General features: G+C 39.9%; 1 protein-coding gene across 17 annotated transcripts in view; it reads left to right on the top strand.

The window, feature by feature from the left end:
- Positions 1-20,378, top strand: part of mef2d (myocyte enhancer factor 2d) — a 139,515-nt gene that overhangs the window by 77,278 nt on the left and 41,859 nt on the right. For 8 of the 17 annotated variants that reach the window (XM_047360457.1, XM_047360448.1, XM_047360446.1 and 5 more), the window contains 2 exons: positions 16,704-16,829; positions 16,968-17,105. In XM_047360457.1, the coding sequence (XP_047216413.1) occupies positions 16,704-16,829; positions 16,968-17,105 (264 nt within the window). The remainder of the gene's footprint in view (positions 1-16,703; positions 16,830-16,967; positions 17,106-20,378) is intronic. The other 9 variants (XM_047360452.1, XM_047360451.1, XM_047360456.1 and 6 more) reach the window with 2 other exon arrangements.

The following is a 20,378-nucleotide window of genomic DNA, read 5'->3' as shown; positions in this document are numbered from 1 at the left end:
CCACTTGCTGAAGATTTAAATAAAAGAAAGTACAAATATTATTTATTTTAAAAGCCTGAACAGATTTAGTAAATATATCTCAAAAGGAATGAAATATATAAAAAATAAATTTCTCTGACAGATTATTTTATACTGTTACTAACAGAGGACACTGCTTTACATGTAAGAGTCAGAAAACCCTATAGTTAGTCATTGTTAGGAATAAACATTCCACCCACTGGTTCACTGACATTTTATTAATATTTTTTACAACAACAACAGCCCTCTATGGCAAAGAGTAAGAAGATATGTAAGTTTTTGATGCCCACATAATAATGTTAGTAGCATATGTTGGGTTTTGACAAAGAGTAACTCAGCCTGCTTTATTTTTCATCTGTTTTATTTTCTTCAGACAGAAAAGTTTGTTGCATTACCAAACTTATCAAATGTATTGGTTAGAAGGCTTCACATTTATGCCTCATTCATCCGACTATTTGGTTGAGGTTAACTAATAACTAAGGAGTCTAGGTTCAGTATCTTGACCAAAAACCTGGAAAAAAAAGGTAACTGGAAAAGCTGTCGAGACAGTCACTTGAAAAAACTAAGTTTATGTTTGCCTCTTCCATAGGAGATGAGAGGGTTAGTATTGTCCAGGTGCTTCTAATCAAATGCACTTAATTAACTGATCCTCAGCAAGTGTGACCGGTACAGATGTGTGTTTACATAATGCCAGAAAGGAAACACATAATGCCTTTCTACATTATATTGGAAGGATTTAAGGGTTAAAAAGTAGTCCCTCTGTCAAGGTTTTAATGTACCGTCTAAATGATTTGACTTTTATATGGTTTTGTCCAAGATTTTACCTTTATTTAACAAAAAAAGTTTAAGTCAAAAAAGGAAATGGCGATTTTCCCTCCCATGTCTTTTGCTAACTGACCACTTGAGATGGGAACCAACCCCCAGAAATCTCCAGCTGTGGATACTGATCATGGCCATTATTATCATTTTGTTATCTTAAGGAAGCCTTTTTTGCATTCGGGCTCTGAGACCATACTTGGTTATACAGTTATTCAGTGTTTGGACTGTCAGAAAAACTTCGTAGACCAGAATACCAAATGTGAAAGAATAGCTGAATTATACAATAATCATTAAAGATTATCTCCACTTGCACTTAGTTAAACATCAGCGGTCGAAGAGCAAACTGAGACATACCAAGTGACAGAGAAAAGAGGAAGAGGAAGAAGGCGAAGAGAGAGGGGATAATTGGGTAGTCACAAAGTGTGCCCATTTACTGCTCTGCCTCTGTGAATCTCTTTGAGCAAGTGCTTTTGAGTATAAATTATGAAGTGTGGATGTAGTCATGCAGGAACAGGCACTCACTCTTACGTGCACACAGTTACACACTTATGCTGTACTGGCTGTACGTCACACTGCTTGTCCCTGAATGCTTAGGAGCACTTTATTTTGCATTGATGTTTCTTTGTGTGTCGTGTGTGTGTGTGTGTGGGGGGGGGGGGGGGGGGGGGTCAGTATGGGCTCAGTACTCATCATATGGTTAGACAGTCCTTCATTCCAGTGTAAGCTTGAGAGGCAATACATATGTACACAGAGCCTCACTGAAATGCACGTGCTGCTGGAACTGTGTGTGTGGGTAGCCTGCCTCTACTGTCAGAATGTATTAATCCACCTGACTGCAGATTCCAATCAGGGCAAAGAAAGGAAGAGAGCTCGAGACAGAGGGAACACGAGCGGATGAAAGGCTGAAAGAGGGGTGATGAATAGCCGAGTAGAAAAAGAAAAGATGGGCATCAGAGAAGGAGGATGGATGTCCTTTTTTTTGTGTTTAAGCAGCTCAAGCGAGGCAGATCTCACCAAAGAGGTTCGCTGCCGGACCTAAAGACTTTGGTCAGTTGGAGAAGCCTAACATTTCTCAAAATACCACATTCCTTAGTTTACTAAATAAGCAGCAAATTACTATTTTCTGCCATGATATTATTGGCACTTCAAACCTACTAAATGGTTTATTGGTTTCGGAGCATCTTATCCCCTGTCCCCTCCTGCCCTCTATCTGAACAGGTCAGAGGTAATGGCTTTGTTGACCTGGATGTACTTTTCCTCAAATTATCATCCCTGCTACTCAACCTTGGAGGTTTTTCAGCTAATACCTCACATATCTAGACTAGTTAAGCTAACTGGAAAACCTGTACTCGTGCAGATCCTCACAAGTCAGGTGTCACTTCCAACTGTCTCATTGAACCAATCGTTTTCATTATAAAACTAAACCATTTCATAATGATTTCAATCAAAACAGAAATTATTCTGATAGTGATTCATTATTCTCAGCATCTCAGTAACACTAATTTTAAAAGTATGCTCACTAACCATTTTATTAGATGTGCCAGTAGATGTATTATAGGGGCGTTGCTGAAGTTCAAACAGGATCAGAATGGAGAACAAGGGGGATATAAAAGACTTGGTATGATTGTTGGTGCCAGGCTGGCACGTCTTAGTAACTGATCTGATTGGATGTTCATGCACATCCATACCTGAGATTTTAAAGGAAAGGTTTGAAACAGAGAAAATATCCAGGGCGATTGTTGTGTGTCTGAAAATATCTGATTGATGCCAGAGGTCAAATGTCGCCTGGTCTGATGAGTCTCATATGCAACGTTCAGGTAGTAGGAACAGATTTTGGTGGAAACAATCTGATAGATCCATCTTGCCATTTATTAGTCATTCATTCATGTATTTATTGACTAATAAATCAATTAAAAACATAAAAAAAGGAACCAATGCACATAACAATAAAACCATAAAAACACTGAAAAATAATTCCATTAAAAAGGAATTTGCTGGGGAACCCTAAAATCAATGGTTCAGGCTGCTGGTGGTGTAATGGTGTGGAGGATATTATTTTGGTGTACTGTTATTGTTGCTGATCATTTCATCCCTTTCATCACTGAGAGGTATTTTCTGTTGCTGGTACTGTGTTTTAGGCAATACACCATGTTAGATTGGTGCTTCTACTCAACATTCAGAATATTCTACTAAGAGATGAAGTATCTCTGCAGAATAATTACCAGAATTGTATTTATATAATCCTCTATATTAAGCCCATGAATACACTCACCGGCCACTTTATTAGGTACACCTGTCCAACTCCTTGTTGACGCAAATTTCCAATCAGCCAATCACATGGCAGCAACTCAATGCATTTAGCCATGTAGACATGGTCAAGAAAATCTCCTGCAGTTCAAACCGAGCATCAGAATGGGGAAGAAAGGTGATTTAAGTGACTTTGAACTTGACATGGTTGTTGGTGCCAGACGGGCTGGTCTGAGTACTTCAGAAACTGCTGATCTACTGGGATTTTCACTGACTACCATCTCTAGGGTTTACAGAGAATGGTCCGAAAAAGAGAAAATATTCAGTGAGCAGCAGTTCTGTGGGCCCAAATGCCTTGTTGATGCCAGAGGTCAGAGGATAATGGCCAGAATGTACCTTGTTGAATCTATGCCACGAAGGATTAAGGCAGTTCTGAAGGCAAAAGGGGGTCCAACCCGGTACTAGCAAGGTGTACCAAATAAAGTGGCCGCTGAGTGTACCTTGATTTATGTATATCACTCACTTCCAGACTGTAGCTTATTGTAAAGTTGGTGAATGATTAACACCCTCTTCCAAAAGTAAATAAGTTGTTTCACAGCATTTTGTATTCCAAAGTTACTCCTTCTCTCCCTTTCTGTTCCAACATTAACGTGGTTAGGATTATGAATCTGAGAATATTATTTAATATTAATATTTTAATATTTTATCAAATAATATTTCGGTCTGTTAAGGGTTGTCCTGTGAATACCAGCCCAGTAACGCAATGGTATTAGGACAAAATAGAAAGGTGTGAGCCAAGCTCTGACATTATTGAACAGCAAAAACTCTGCACACACATGGAATGAATTCACACAATTTCTTAAAATACGATAATTTATTAACAAAAATAAGTCAACTCAAAGTCAAACATATTTCAATCAATAAACTCTTTACTTTGCTAAAACAATCCAACTAAACTACCAAGCAGAATTAAAGAATAACGAAGACTAATGGACTATGTACAATATAAACAAGTTGATTAAAGATGATTGAAAACCATGAACAAAAGAGTGATGCAACATTACCATTCAGTGTTTATGTTTGAGAACCAATGATTATCTTGAAGAACCTGGAAATGAAGTTAAGTTAGTCTTGGAACCAATTTAGGCAATAATCAGGAAACATAATCAGGAAACATTTAGACAACCATTCACAATGCAAGATCAGATAAAATATTATTTTAATAAAATAATGTTTTAAAGAATGATTTGCTGAATAAAACCAACCTTCTGGATGACTAATTCTCAACGGTGTCTCATTAGCTGCCTTTACTTATTAAAATAATATTCAAATAAATATTATTAAGGAAGTGGTAAAATATTCAAGGAAATATTTTGGAAAAAGCCAAATCTTTCTAGAGAAATGGGGCTTAATGGTGTTTACTTAGTTATCAAGTTTAGTAAAATAATGTTAGGGACACATTATTTACTGGATTGAAACTAACAACCTTTCTGGGTAAATATTCTTTAGCAACAAGCACGTGTTCTTAGCTGTTAGCAGTTAAAGCTAACAAAAGAAGTTGATAGCTTAGCACCAGAATCAAACACACACCTTTAAATACCGTCAATAAAAGGGTTAAAATGCATAAGCGTGGTCGGTGAGTTATGATCAATCTTCTATGTTAAAATCACCCTTTAAATAAAGTTAGTCTTAACTTTAAAAACACACAAACACAGAACACAAAACTGAGCACATGGTGAAGCCGATAGCCTGCTAGCACCAAGATAGCTGAGTTCACACAAACAAAACCAAACTTCATAAAATGAAAAACGTTCAGATCATTTCATCCTAAATCTTTCTGTCACTCTGCCCAAACCTAACCTCATGAACAGTGCTGAGGAGGAGTTGTCTGGATGATGACGAAGTTTGAAGAAACGTCCACAGTTAACAAACGGTTAGCTACAGCTAACCTCCTTAGCTGTGGGGAGTGGCTCGTTCTGTCGGCCACCAAACTGCACGTTACCGTAACCACGGTGATGCGGCTCCTGTTGTCGTCCTTTCAGACCGGGAAACTGCTTCACTCGGCTTCGTAGAGACAGCGTCTCTACCGGGAATTCTCTATAACACAGCTTGATTCTGTAGGCCTTAGAGAGAAAAGTCAAGCCAGGCTTGTACCTTAATTATTATCCCGTTATGAATGAATCTACCGGATATACATACAGTGATTCATTTGTACTTATCTTAGTGCATATGAGCGGTGATCGTATGACACTCTAGGATCCAGTTGAAGAGTTATGTCTGTTTGTCAGCAAAAAGACATTAGCGCGCTGTGCCTCTCCTGTCCCGGTCTCGCAGAGGAGCAGTGGAAGAGAAAGATTCCTTGGAAAGGGGGTGCTTTTATACAGCCAGTGGCATCATGGGAAGTCTGCTGCTACCCCCCTTCCTCAGTTGCTGGAAGTCGGTTAAATGCAATTTATTTTGAAAGTTCCAGAAAAGTTTGTACCGCATCTTTCATGTTGTAACCATGGCTGTGGGTCCCAACAACGCTGTTGACAAATATCTACCAATCATGCCTAAGATGTTTTGTGCATTGGTTGAGTGACCTTTTATTGCTGAGGCAGGACATCCCACATGGTCTACCTCCTCTGTTACCAATTGTCTGGAGGCCACCTGAGGGCCAGTAAGAGCAGATACCCAAATATATCCCACCTAAATAGCTCTAGTTAGCGCTGACAGCATTGAAGAGATTGAGTGTAAAATCAAATCAGTCAGAGATTAAAATGTTGTCAACACTGAAGTATTCAAAAGGTTAAATAATTAATCATGTTTGATGCTCCATTAATTTTGTTAGGTTTTGTTAGAAAATATGTAAGATTATTTAGAAAAAAACTTTAGAAGTGTTTTTATGCTGGTTTACCCATTTGCCAAGCCGTATCTCCATTTTGTAAATAATTATTTTGAAACTTCCTATTTCCTAAACCAATTCCCAACTATGTACTTTAACCAATGCAAAACAGTTTATGTTTCTTTGTAATAATATATTATCATGAAATATGGATAGAAATAGTTATAAAATACCCACATCTCATAAATGATTTCATTTTATTGCACGTTATTAATACCTTCTAAACGCTGAATGTTGATGGGTATCTTCCTTATGGCTTTTTCAGGTTGGCTAATCATCACTCTATGTATCCCAGAGAAATATAGTAGAAACTAGGGTTGCACTGCAATACTTGTGTGTGCATTAGTAATGTTGAATTGGACTATTTGTAATGCAATATTTTTGGTAAACACATTCCCAGTTTCAGGAATTGGCGCTCTGCAAAAATTGCTAAAAGTCACAGTAATTGGTGGAAGCATCATAACGACTGATGAGAAACAGAGAACCTAGGAAAATGAGTATATATTTGCATCCAATGTTTTCATCACTGTATTCAGCAATAATATTGCCATAAACCCATTTTTAGTATCGTCCTAAAAAGTGTGATTTCTTTAGGCCGCATGTCTTGTCCAAAGGAGATGTTTAATCAAACCTAGCAACTTTTTTTATTTACAAGTTGTTAATATGGAAGGCAACATTGCATTTAATGTCTTTTTACCAGCATTTCCCTAAGCGGGAAGCCCTGCGTCTCTGTAGATGAGCCAACATTTTGGACGTTGCCGTTAGCATGTTGTTAAGTTTTACAGACTTATCAATTCTTCATGCTTATTTAGTGATTGAGGTAAAAGAAATGTTTGACTCTGCTGACTTATTTTACTGTGACATGCATCAGAAAGAAAACTACAACAGCATATAGGCTGTGTGTCCAGTCGTCATAACAACCACTTATTTAAATGGGCTAAGGGCTTTTTCTGTGTTTGCACTAATTCTGCACGTCTCAAACCGAAACAAGCAAACCAAACAACCTCATTTTGTTGTTCCATCCCTATTATCGGATGTTTTAGATTAGCTTCCTATTTCCTGTATCCTATTGTGATAATTGCTTTGTGTTTTTCTTTTATAGATTGACAACATTACAGTTTATTTGCTTGTCTGTTCTTGGCAGGTTAGTGGCATGAGAAATAATAACAGCTGAGGTATACAGTGGTTGGAAAATGAAACTGAAACACCTGGTTTTAGACCACAATAATTTATTAGTATGGTGTAGGGTCTCCTTTTGCGGCCAATACAGCGTCAATCCGTCTTGGGAATGACATATACAAGTCCTGCACAGTGGTCAGAGGGATTTTAAGCCATTCTTCTTGCAGGATAGTGGCCAGGTCACTACGTGATACTGGTGGAGGAAAACGTTTCCTGACTCGCTCCTCCAAAACACCCCAAAGAGGCTCAATAATATTTAGATCTGGTGACTGTGCAGGCCATGGGAGATGTTCAACTTCACTTTTATGTTCATCAAACCAATCTTTCACCAGTCTTGCTGTGTGTATTGGTGCATTGTCATCCTGATACATAGCCCCACCTTCAGAATACAATGTTTGAACCATTGGATGCCCATGGTCCTCAAGAATGGTTCGGTAGTCCTTGGCAGTGACGCGCCCATCTAGCACAAGTATTGGGCCAAGGGAATGCCATAATATGGCAGCCCAAACCATCACTGATCCACCCCCATGCTTCACTCTGGGCATGCAACACTCTGGGTGGTACGCTTCTTTGGGGCTTCTCCACACCGTAACTCTCCCGGATGTGGGGAAAACAGTAAAGGTGGACTCATCAGAGAACGATATATGTTTCACATTGTCCACAGCCCAAGATTTGTGCTCCTTGCACCATTGAAACCGACGTTTGGCATTGGCATGAGTGACCAAAGGTTTGGCTATAGCAGCCCGGCCGTGTATATTGACCCTGTGGAGCTCCCGACGGACAGTTCTGGTGGAAACAGGAGAGTTGAGGTGCACATTTAATTCTGCCGTGATTTGGGCAGCCGTGGTTTTATGTTTTTTGGATACAATCCGGGTTAGCACCCGAACATCCCTTTCAGACAGCTTCCTCTTGCGTCCACAGTTAATCCTGTTGGATGTGGTTCGTCCTTCTTGGTGGTATGCTGACATTACCCTGGATACCGTGGCTCTTTATGCATCACAAAGACTTGCTGTCTTGGTCACAGATGCGGCCGCAAGACGTGCACCAACAATTTGTCCTCTTTTGAACTCTGGTATGTCACCCATAATGTTGTGTGCATTTCAATATTTTGAGCAAAACTGTGCTCAGTCTGGTCCAATTTAGCCATGAAACCTCCCACACTAAAATGACAGGTGTTTCAGTTTCATTGTCCAACCCCTGTATATTACAACATCTAAGGACTATAGCAGACGTCTCATTGCTGAGACTTTGGACAAGATGACCCAAATGACTGACCTGAGGGGGACTCTGTGTGAGTGTGGGTGACTTTTTTCTGTCATTACATGACATCTCTGACCTGAAAAAGGCAGCAGGGACTCTGCCTGCTGTCCAACTCCAATAGTTTTGCTCTACATTGTTGGAATCGATAGAAACATAGAAAAGTAAATCTCAAGTTCTGTAGTAAGCATTATTTAAAAGTCCAGTATGTTCTTTATTTTCAGCAGTCTTTCTTTTTTTCACCTTGTCTATAAAGCCTTTAACAATTGACCACATTTTGTATTAACATAGCCAGCTCATAGCATGTCCAACTAACCTATGCACATTTTATATATCAAGTTTGTATTTAAAACTTGTAACTGCACTGATGAAAAGAGCCTCTCTAAAGCATCCAACAAGCTGATGGCACCTTTTGAGTGTAAGTAAGCGTGCAGTACTTGATTGCATGCCAAAGAGTATTTAGTTGACGAAGCAAAAGAAGAAAAGATGAAGCAATATAATTTTCAATTAAGGGTGCAAACTCCTGCTGAGTATTAAATTCAATCCAGTTTAAACTACTTCTACTGTAAATTGGCACAGTTTTTCAGACCCATGGGCTATTCTTTTTAAAATATCCAAATTTTAATGATTCTTTTCCACCCGTGTTTTACTTCTCTTTAAGTATTTATCCTAAAACTGTTTCTACATCTGAAGCCTTGATAGAAAGTTGTCGTCAGCAATACTATGGAAACCCCCTGGACAAGACAGAAAAAACATGTGAAAGGAAAATAGTGTAGAAGGCTGTTGGAACACAAAATGTGAGTGGGAAAAGAGAGAAGTGAGAACAACAGAGGATCTTCCACTGATTAAAGAGAGAAGGATGAGAGAACGTGGGCAGTAGAGGGAGTTGCAGTTTAAGGAGGAGACAGAGATATGTTAAAGGCAGAAAATATGGATGGACAAGTGTGAAACTTTGCACTTCTGCTGGTGGACCAAGAGATGAGACAGCCATGAGAAGGAGAGAGAAAGACAAAAAGATGGAGAGGACGACAGTAGCAACAATGTTTCATAGAAAGCAAGCAGCAGAGAGAGGGCGGGTGGACACACGGGTGGGCGAGACAGCAAACCAGAGGAGAACGAAGACAGGGAGGGAGGGTGACACAGCCAGGAGATGTGGGCGGAGCTTGTAATCATCCGCAGCCATTTACAGAGCGGCTTGTTGCCCTGCAGGCTGAATCTTACCCTGGTAACACAATAGAGAGGGGCAGAAGGGGAAACGGGGAACAGGTGAACAGATGGCTGACTGACTGAGAGACAAGCTGATCAGTGCACGAGAGAGTGTGCACGCATGTGTGTGAGTGGGAAGATATACATGTATTGTAATGTAACACACACACACACACACACACACACACACACACACACACACACACACACACACTGCTAACTGTGAGAAAGAGTGGGAAGAAACACAGAAACTGAGAAAGGAAAAGTTGCCCATGTTTGCACTGTAATTTTCACAAAATATCAGTTGAGTTTGCAATAAACTAGGACAGAGCATTTCATGTTCGGAAAAAAATCAACTGTGTAAGCGAATAATATGACAATGTGAGAGGGAAACATGCTATAAATCTGAGTGCCTGTATGAGTGGATGAATCAGGGCTGGCTGTGAAACTCAAGCTAGTAAAACAAGTAGAAGTCGACCAAAAAGTTTAAATATTAATTAAATTACACTGATTTCATTTATCATTGAGTACTGACAATAGTATAGTTATATAATACACACATTTATTGGAGATGTTGCTCCAATATTTCCACATCATGTTCTTTTCTTTAGGATGCTGTTTGTTTTGTGCACCAGTCCCCCTTTCAACAAAACACCCACACTACATGATGCTGCCAGCTCTGTGCTGCAGTCAGGATGGGGTTCTCAGGCTTTTTTGCCAAAATGTAGAGATGGTCATTATGGCCAAACACTAACTTTAGTTTCATCAGACCACAAAACATGTTGCCAAAAAATGTAAGTTCTTTGTCCCTGAGTGCATTTGAAAGCTGTAATCTGGCATTTTATGTTGCTTTTGGTGGACTGGTTTCCTTCTTGCTGAGTGGCCTTTCAGTGTACGTCACTGCAGAATTTGTTTACCTGATCTCTCTTACCAGCTTCAGCCAGCATCTTCAGAAGCTCCCTTGCTTTTGGTCAAGGGTCGATCCACACATTTCAAACCAAAACATGTTTTTCTCTGGGAAACCCATCTCCTTCCTGAATGGTATGATGAATGGACATTCCCCTAGCTTTTATACAGATAAATATGGAGCATCCAGATTAGCCAGACTTGTGGACGTCCACAGTTCTCTTTCTGATATCTTGGCTGACTTATTTTCATTATGTCACACAAGGAAGCAGTGTGTCTGAGATACTGCCTTAAAATGCATCCTCTGGTGTACCTCCTATTTACCCAGAAGTTAGAAATTAGCTTAGTGTTTGTTAACCTTTTATTAAAAGAGTAATGTAAAAATGCCTCAAAGCCTTCTCTCTTGTTATAAACCATCCTGCACTTTGTCCAGAAATTCATAAAACAACACTGAGAATGAAATATTTGTTGTAAGTAATGTTTTAGTGAAATGGCGGTGGGCTCTAAAGCTGATGTAAACCAAACCAGTCCTTGACCATTTCTGTTATTTTACAGCCAGGTAGAAAATGGGTCTAGTTCCCCCCACTTGAACCATCTTGACAGAGAAATGCTTTTTGACTCTTCTGAACAGCTTTTATTTTTTTCTGTCCTATTGAAATATTTTCTTTATCGTGTTTTGTAAAGGTAATAATTAGACTTTGTTGAGGTCACCCAAGTGATCCTGTCCCCCACACAATCTCCATCATATGTCCTTATCAACATTTTAGAAGCTGTTCCATTTACCGTATTCCTTCAATGGTTTATTTGTTTTCTCAGTTTCTAGGTCAGATCACACACACATCTGTTTCCAAAAGCACCACCACAGAGCATGCTTTTAACAAGCTGTGGACAACAAAACCTGCTCTCTAAATTTGCATTAAGCAGTAGATGACGCCGCTCACTTGTGCTGCTGAGACTCAACAACTGACTTGGGAGACAGTCACCGTATTGGAACAAATCTTTCTAATAACCTGTTTCTGTGGTTAGATAAATCAGTCTTGACATTGTGATGATTATAATGGCTTTGAGTTTTAATGAGACTCATATCAAGGACCGCTATTATTATTAACACCAAAAGTCTCCTTCCCCTTACATCCCAATGGCATAATTACCCTCTTGCCCCTACCTGTTTTAGAGTTTAAGGCTAATTCATCCAAAATTAAACAAATGTTTGCTACCGCAGGGTTTTTATTCTGAATCTCTAGAAGGTACAAGTTTTCCCCAGCTCTGCTTCCCAGGCACAATTTCCTGCAGTTGAGTCATTCTCGTTTAGCAGCGATTGTGCACAGTGAACATATGCTTTTGTTTTAATCAGACTTCCACCTTATGTCAGTTATACTTAATATCCATTGGTTTTCAAATTTACCAATACATTTGCTTAACGAAATATTAAAATGGTTTATGTTTACTGCCCATCATTTGCTAAATCTTCCCTGCTTAGACTCTGTCAATGAATCTCAAAGGATAAATTGGGGGTTTTACATTTTATGACTTTTCTTTGCGGCAAAAATAAAGAAAATACATTCCTTTCTCACTCCTCTTCTCATCACAGCTCAGGTCTTCTTTGTTTTTTAATCAATGCTAAAAATTAGAAGGTCCAAGACTCCTGAGCCCTTGTAAATACAGGTAAATTATGACTTAATTTCATCCAAAAAGCAGCTAATTGTTGTGTAAACTAAACCTAATCTGTTCTCTCAAACATCTTGGTGCTTCTCTTAGACAGATGGTCTTCCCACACTGGGAACCTCTGTCTGAAACAGCTCTCTACCCAACTACCTGAACATCAAAATGCAAACTTTGAGGAAGATTTATCAATGGATCAAGTCTTTCGTTGTAAATTTGTGACTGAATATAATAATTTATAAGAATAATAATAACTATGTAATTATTACAAAAGGATATCTTAGCTTTTTCACCTGGCATGATTATTAGTTGCTTTGTGGAAGACAGATATGCAGAATTGGCAAGACAAAGAAGTAATGGAAGAGATTTTCTCTTTGTGCAAACGGAAATAACAAAAGAAGAAGTAATTAGACCAACCCTATTCTTAGTATACTTGACAAAACATAAAATAAACAAACCGGAATCTAATAAAGTGGATTATTGCAGATATTTCTGCTCAGAGACTTTTTGCAGCCCTCTGAGTTTTTTGTTCTTCATTTTTTGCCTTCTTCAACACTCCCCGGGTTTCTGGTTATGAACAGGTCTGTCTAAGACTCAGGATTTATTTGTGCAGCTCCGTGACGTTGCAGAGTCCCCTACTTCCAACAGACGAAACCAGAAACATTTATTTTTAATGTTTAGTTTTAATTGTTAGATAAAATGTAGTGAATAAGTGTCTTCTGTTTAAAACTGATCTTAGAAACAAAAATAACCCTGTAGGATGTTGTTTTGGCCACCTTGCAGATTGTTTTGTTGTTTGTTTCATATTAAGATGTTTGTTGAATTTAACATCGTTCTAGGCTACTCTGGACCAAAGCTTGTATTAGAACCACAGTAGATGCTCTCTCTCCAGTTAAAGATCCATTTTGTTGTGAGGATTTATCTACTTGGCTCTCTGATCAAGGGCCCACCAAGTAAAGCTACTTAACAGCAAATCTTGTTTAGCAGAATCCTCTCAAAATAAGAGCTTCCCTATCTGGCGCTCTCCTTGTTCTCCTTCCATCTCTAGCTGTCATCTACAACAACCTGCCTGTTGTTAGATGGGGTAATAACGTCCGTTTGTAGCTTTAGTTAGATTACCCATTCCATTAGTGAAAAACGTCACTGCTGTGATTACAGGTCCTTCTCAAAATATTAGCATATTGTGATAAAGTTCATTATTTTCCATAATGTCATGATGAAAATTTAACATTCATATATTTTAGATTCATTGCACACTAACTGAAATATTTCAGGTCTTTTATTGTCTTAATACGGATGATTTTGGCATACAGCTCATGAAAACCCAAAATTCCTATCTCACAAAATTAGCATATTTCATCCGACCAATAAAAGAAAAGTGTTTTTCATACAAAAAACGTCAACCTTCAAATAATCATGTACAGTTATGCACTCAATACTTGGTCGGGAATCCTTTTGCAGAAATGACTGCTTCAATGCCGCGTGGCATGGAGGCAATCAGCTTGTGGCACTGCTGAGGTCCTATGGAGGCCCAGGATGCTTCGATAGCGGCCTTTAGCTCATCCAGAGTGTTGGGTCTTGAGTCTCTCAACGTTCTCTTCACAATATCCCACAGATTCTCTATGGGGTTCAGGTCAGGAGAGTTGGCAGGCAAATTGAGCACAGTGATACCATGGTCAGTAAACCATTTACCAGTGGTTTTGGCACTGTGAGCAGGTGCCGGGTCGTGCTGAAAAATGAAATCTTCATCTCCATAAAGCTTTTCAGCAGATGGAAGCATGAAGTGCTCCAAAATCTCCTGATAGCTAGCTGCATTGACCCTGCCCTTGATAAAACACAGTGGACCAACACCAGCAGCTGACACGGCACCCCAGACCATCACTGACTGTGGGTACTTGACACTGGACGTCTGGCATTTTGGCATTTCTTTCTCCCCAGTCTTCCTCCAGACTCTGGCACCTTGATTTCCGAATGACATGCAGAATTTGCTTTCATCCGAAGAAAGTACTTTGGACCACTGAGCAACAGTCCAGTGCTGCTTCTCTGTAGCCCAGGTCAGGCGCTTCTGCCACTGTTTCTGGTTCATTAGTGCCTTGACCTGGGGAATGAGGCACCTGTAGCCCATTTCCTGCACACGCCTGTGCACCGTGGCTCTGGATGTTTCTACTCCAGACTCAGTCCACTGCTTCCGCAGGTCCCCCAAGGTCTGGAATCGGCCCTTCTCCACAATCTTCCTCAGGGTCCGGTCACCTCTTCTTGTTGTGCAGCGTTTTCTGCCACACTTTTTCCTTCCCACAGACTTCCCATTGAGGTGCCTTGATACAGCACTCTGGGAACAGCCTATTCGTTCAGAAATTTCTTTCTGTGTCTTACCCTCTTGCTTGAGGGTGTCAATAGTGGCCTTCTGGACAGCAGTCAGGTCGGCAGTCTTACCCATGATTGGGGTTTTGAGTGATGAACCAGGCTGGGAGTTTTAAAGGCCTCAGGAATCTTTTGCAGGTGTTTAGAGTTAACTCGTTGATTCAGATGATTAGGTTCATAGCTCGTTTAGAGACCCTTTTAATGATATGCTAATTTTGTGAGATAGGAATTTTGGGTTTTCATGAGCTGTATGCCAAAATCATCCGTATTAAGACAATAAAAGACCTGAAATATTTCAGTTAGTGTGCAATGAATCTAAAATATATGAATGTTAAATTTTCATCATGACATTATGGAAAATAATGAACTTTATCACAATATGCTAATATTTTGAGAAGGACCTCTATATGATGAGTTTAAGGGATTTTTGTGTGGAACATTATAACTTTTTGCCATTCTGGTCTTTATAGAAGAACACAAGGATTACAAGCTGGTTCATTAGTTGGGCTATTTACTCAGGTAGCGAGCCTGCAGTCAGCTGCTTGACAGCTTCCTGACTTAATAATAATGTAATAACACTGATTATCGATGCTCCTCTTTTTTCCACACCATGACTGCCCATAGGTATGTGGTCAGAAATATTTCTAAAGATTAGTCTTTCTGGTAAGCAACAAAAGCATAGTACCATGTCTTCAGCCAGCTGACCAGCAGGGTTTGGGAGAGACAACACTGTTCTACTCTAAGACTTTCTCTGCCAAAGGATTTTAATCTTCTGAAATGGTATAAAGGAAAATTCTAGTGGTTTTGAAACCATAGCTTTGTAAAACCTTGACACACCGAGGATTTCCATGCAGTCTGAATAAGTCTGGAATCTGATTTCATTATTTTCCAGGTCTGAATAAGTGTGGGAAACAAAAACAAATTTTTCCAGAATTTATTCCCATTCTAATTTTTCAAAAGTTGTTTCCATCCTTCTTCATTACTAGGGTCCTTCCTTCCATTCCGTATCCATCTTTTATTGTGTCCTTCGCTTCCATTTATTCTCATGTCCTTTTTATTCATGTCCTGTGTCCTTTCTTTCAGTCTTCATTATTTATTTCATTCTCTCTCTCCTTTTTTCCTTCCTGTTTTTGATTCCATCCTACCTCTGTATCTTCATATGTCCTACCTATATTCACTTCTTTGCTCGCCTTTTCCTCCATTCCTTCTGAACCTGCCTACTTGTCCTTCCTTCTGTGTCCTTGTACCTTACTTGTATCCTTTCTATTTTGTTTTCCATGTTTTCCCATTTTTCCTTTTTCTATATTTCCTTCTGTTCTTTCTTGTATCATGCCTTCTTCCCTGACCTGTATTGTTTCTTTCTTATGTCTTTTCTTTTTTTGCAGCTTTTTGAAGCTTCTGTATTTAAGGTTGCAATTTGTAGACAATCAGCTAGGAATTTAAAGTACCCTTTGTATTTCATTTTTAAAAGGGCCTTAAATGACTGATCACTCAGGAAACTTTACTCTGGAAAACTGTGGAATTTTTATATGAAAACGTGTAGGAAATCTGTCTGACTTAATACTAGATACCGACTCATGCCTTTTTCTGATGTTGAGAGCAGGTTTAAAAATAAGCAATTTTCTTATGTATTTACCACATTATGTTCACACTGCTAAAAACAGGTGATTTATTTTGATGCGTTTCATTTCAAAGCCTTCTTAGTTTGCAAGAGGAATCTTTAATTTCTTCACCTTTGTAAGCCAAGACCTCCAGGAGGACTTCCAAGGTGACCCAGGGCAGTTTCACTGGTAATAACTCGGTTTCACGTGGGTAGCGGATGTTACGAATGTTGACCTGAGAAATGGATTGAATTTTATCAGAGGTCATTTTTTTCCACTTGTAGAAAATGCCTTCAGAAAAATCTCAGTTTGATGTCATCATTTGGGTCAAACTGTTCATCTAACCTTAACTGCTTCATTTTTAATTCAATGAACAGCGTAGGAGTCAGCACATGTGCTGTAGTCAAGATGTTCATTTGTGTGTGAGCAATGAAAATTATTTTACTTAGCTGGTCTGAAAATTGGTGTTGGAAAGTGAAAAGCGTTGATGAGAAATGTGCATGAGAATGAAATGTAAATGTGCCTCCTCCTTCTCCTCCTTTACCCTTTTCTGACCGCTTTAGACGTTGCGAAAGAAAGGCTTTAATGGCTGCAACAGCCCCGAGCCCGACGGCGATGACTCCATCGACCAAAGTCCGCTAAATGATCGCAAGACCGAGGACCTGGACAGCCTCTTCAAACGCTATGGCGTGAGTACCATCACACCTTTGTCACTTTTTCTAACCTACTCTTTCTGTTCTTCTTCTCCTTCTCTATCTGCCGTGTCCTTTGTCTCTATTTCTCTCTCTGTCTTTCTGGCCTCTACTTCTGTTGTACGGGGAACGAAGGCTCTGAACAAGAAAGAGCACCGGGACTCTGAGAGCCCAGACCCCGAGGAGCCCTTCTCCCTCACCCCCCGCACTGAGGAGAAATACAAAAAAATTGACGAGGAGTTTGATAAAATGATGCAGAACTATAGGCTGTCAGTGAGTACCTCCCACCATTCTGTGCAACCCAGCCCCTCCTCATGTTGCTGTTGCTGCTGACCGGAAATAAAAAGTCTCCGGGTGCTAAAGGCGGTCTGAATACTCACAGAGCACTTGCCTTCCCCACTCCCCCCACCCCTTTCACCTTCTTCACCTCATTTCTTACCAACGGTCACCTGTCTCCCCCCCTAAAATCACCACCCTTACACCCTCCTCCATCAATGTGTGGTTGAGAAAGAAACCCGAGGCAGAGCAGTCAAGCCTAACAGCTGTGGTTTTTAGCAAATTTCAATGATTTTTCAATCAAACTTTCAAACTTTTTTAATGTGCTCCTACTACTAATAAAAACAAGAAAATTCTATGTTACCTTAAAACTGTTTCTAATTTTAAAAATAGATGGTTTGGATTCAAAAAGTTGCAAAATAATATTTTATAAACCAAATTTTCCACTGGAATACATTTCTACTTATTGCAGTTGTGTAAATATGACAATAAGACAGAAATACGTCATAAAACAAGTAAGCAGAGCACCAAATGCCATATTCTCTAAAAGGATTATTCATCTCTGCTCACCGCAGTGAGGAGCCTCTTTAGAAGTGCTATTGCTGTAAAACCGTTTTATTGCTTCTGCAAGTTTAAAGAACTATTAGAAACTGCAACTGAGGGTGAGAAGTGTTAAGTAGGTCCCTAGTTTTCATAAAAGCTGGCATAGCAACTGGAAATTGCAGGAGGAAAACATATTTTATGGGAATAATCAACATGTTGGGAGCATGCCTTTAAGCAGTCGTGTTTCTCGCCTGAAAATGTTAGTTGTGTAATATTCTGCAATATTAAAGAAAGAATTGTGTCACTTCAGACAGAAATGTGCACTGCAGTTTAAAAAGCCAGGGAGGGTGCAGTTGTTATCTGCTGATGTTAACAGTATTAGCGAGGTCAGCTAAGTCTGTGTGTAGTTCTGCTTCTCTGCCCGGATGTGCTCTTGACATTATCCAGGTTCTGCCTTCTGACTGGCATGTTGCCAAACCCCTTTTACCGCTCTGTTCCTCTGCCAAGTTCCCTGTGATTCATTTTTTTCCTCTGTGCTCAATAATGCAATTAATGTCACTTTAATGAGGAGCATTTAATTTACAGCCCCTTTTCCTGTCTGCCTGCCTGTCTGATTGGTCACTTGGGAGGCGACTCAGTCACGTTTAGGTGTCACGGAAGAGTTGGGCCAGTTTGTTCTGGGTGGAAAGTCCTTTACTTTCTCTGCTTTGTTAATAACTAAGGGTGTTCAGTTTACGTTTATATCCGTATAATAAAGTTGCTTAAAGTGATGGGCCTTTAACAGTTGCTTTGCTGTGTTTTTGTCAAAAGCTGGGATTACAAAAATGAACATGAATGTACAGTGACCTTCAAAAGTATTCATACTTTTTTACATTTTTTCACATTTGATCACATTATTTTAACAAGCTTCAGTGTGCTATATTTTATGTGAAGAGCAACACAAAAGTAGTACGTAATTTTAAGGTGGAAGGAAATTGATAATTTTTCAAATAAAACATGAAAGCGTGGATCTAATTTTGATTCAGCGCCCCAAACTCGGCACTTAGTAGAGCAAGCTTTCCCTGCAGCTTCAGCCGCATGTTTTGGAGGTATCTCTCTACCAGCTTTGCACATCTGGAGACTGAAATGTCGCCGTTTCTACTTTGCATAATTGTTTTAGCTCAGTCAGATTGGATGAAGAGCATCTGTAAACAGTAGTTTTAAATCTTGCCACAGATTCTCAAACTGGTTTCGGTGTGGACTTTGACTAGGCCATTTCTAATTTGTGATTATGCTTTCATCTAAACCAACCCAGTGTAGCTCTGGCTGTGTGTTTAGGGTTATTGTCCTGCTGGAAGGTGAACCTTCAACCCAGTCCAAAGTTTTTTTTCAGCCTTCAAAAGGTTTTTTTCCAGAATTGGCCTCCATTTAGCTCCATTCATTTTCCCGTCAACTCTAACTTTGTTCCTTCAGAAGAAAGCATCCCCACAGCATGATGCTGCCACCACCATTTTGCCACCTATGAGGATAATGTGTTCAGGGTATGGGCCATGTTAGTTTTCCGTTACACTTAATGTTTTGTATGTAGGCCAAAAAGTTCAGTTTTGATCTCCAGAGCACCTTTTCCACATGTTTGATGTGTCCCCTGCATGACTTGTGGCAAAGTGCAAACCAGCTGGAATGTTGTCTGGAGCCTAACCCTTTATATATATATATATATATATATATATATATATATATATATATATATATATTATAGTGTGGGAGGTTTCATGGCTAAATTGGACCAGCCTGGTAGCCAGTCTTCATTGATTGCACATTGCACCAGTAAGAGCAGAGTGTGGAGGTTCAATTAGCAGGGTAAGAGCACAGTTTTGCTCAAAATATTGAAATGCACACAACATTAGGGGTGACATACCAGAGTTCAAAAGAAGACAAATTGTTGGTGCACGTCTTGCTGGCGCATCTGTGACCAAGACAGCAAGTCTTTGTGATGTATCAAGAGCCACGGTATCCAGGGTAATGTCAGCATACCACCAAGAAGGATGAACCACATCCAACAGGATTAACTGTGGACGCAAGAGGAAGCTGTCTGAAAGGGATGTTCGGGTGCTAACCCGGATTGTATCCCAAAAACATAAAACCACGGCTGCCCAAATCACGGCAGAATTAAATGTGCACCTCAACTCTCCTGTTTCCACCAGAACTGTCCGTCGGGAGCTCCACAGGGTCAATATACACGGCCGGGCTGCTATAGCCAAACCTTTGGTCACTCATGCCAATGCCAAACGTCGGTTTCAATGGTGCAAGGAGCACAAATCTTGGGCTGTGGACAATGTGAAACATGTATTGTTCTCTGATGAGTCCACCTTTACTGTTTTCCCCACATCCGGGAGAGTTACGTTGTGGAGAAGCCCCAAAGAAGCGTACCACCCAGACTGTTGCATGCCCAGAGTGAAGCATGGGGGTGGATCAGTGATGGTTTGGGCTGCCATATCATGGCATTCCCTTGGCCCAATACTTGTGCTAGATGGGTGCGTCACTGCCAAGGACTACCGAACCATTCTTGAGGACCATGTGCATCCAATGGTTCAAACATTGTATCCTGAAGGCGGTGCCGTGTATCAGGATGACAATGCACCAATACACACAGCAAGACTGGTGAAATATTGGTTTGATGAACATGAAAGTGAAGTTGAATATCTCCCATGGCCTGCACAGTCACCAGATCTAAATATGATTGAGCCA

The sequence above is a fragment of the Girardinichthys multiradiatus genome, chromosome 3 (genome assembly GCF_021462225.1).
Source record: "Girardinichthys multiradiatus isolate DD_20200921_A chromosome 3, DD_fGirMul_XY1, whole genome shotgun sequence".
NCBI classification, from domain to species: Eukaryota; Metazoa; Chordata; class Actinopteri; order Cyprinodontiformes; family Goodeidae; genus Girardinichthys; species Girardinichthys multiradiatus.
The sequence above is the reverse complement of the archived record's forward strand: the minus strand, read 5'-3'. Positions and strand labels throughout refer to the sequence as shown.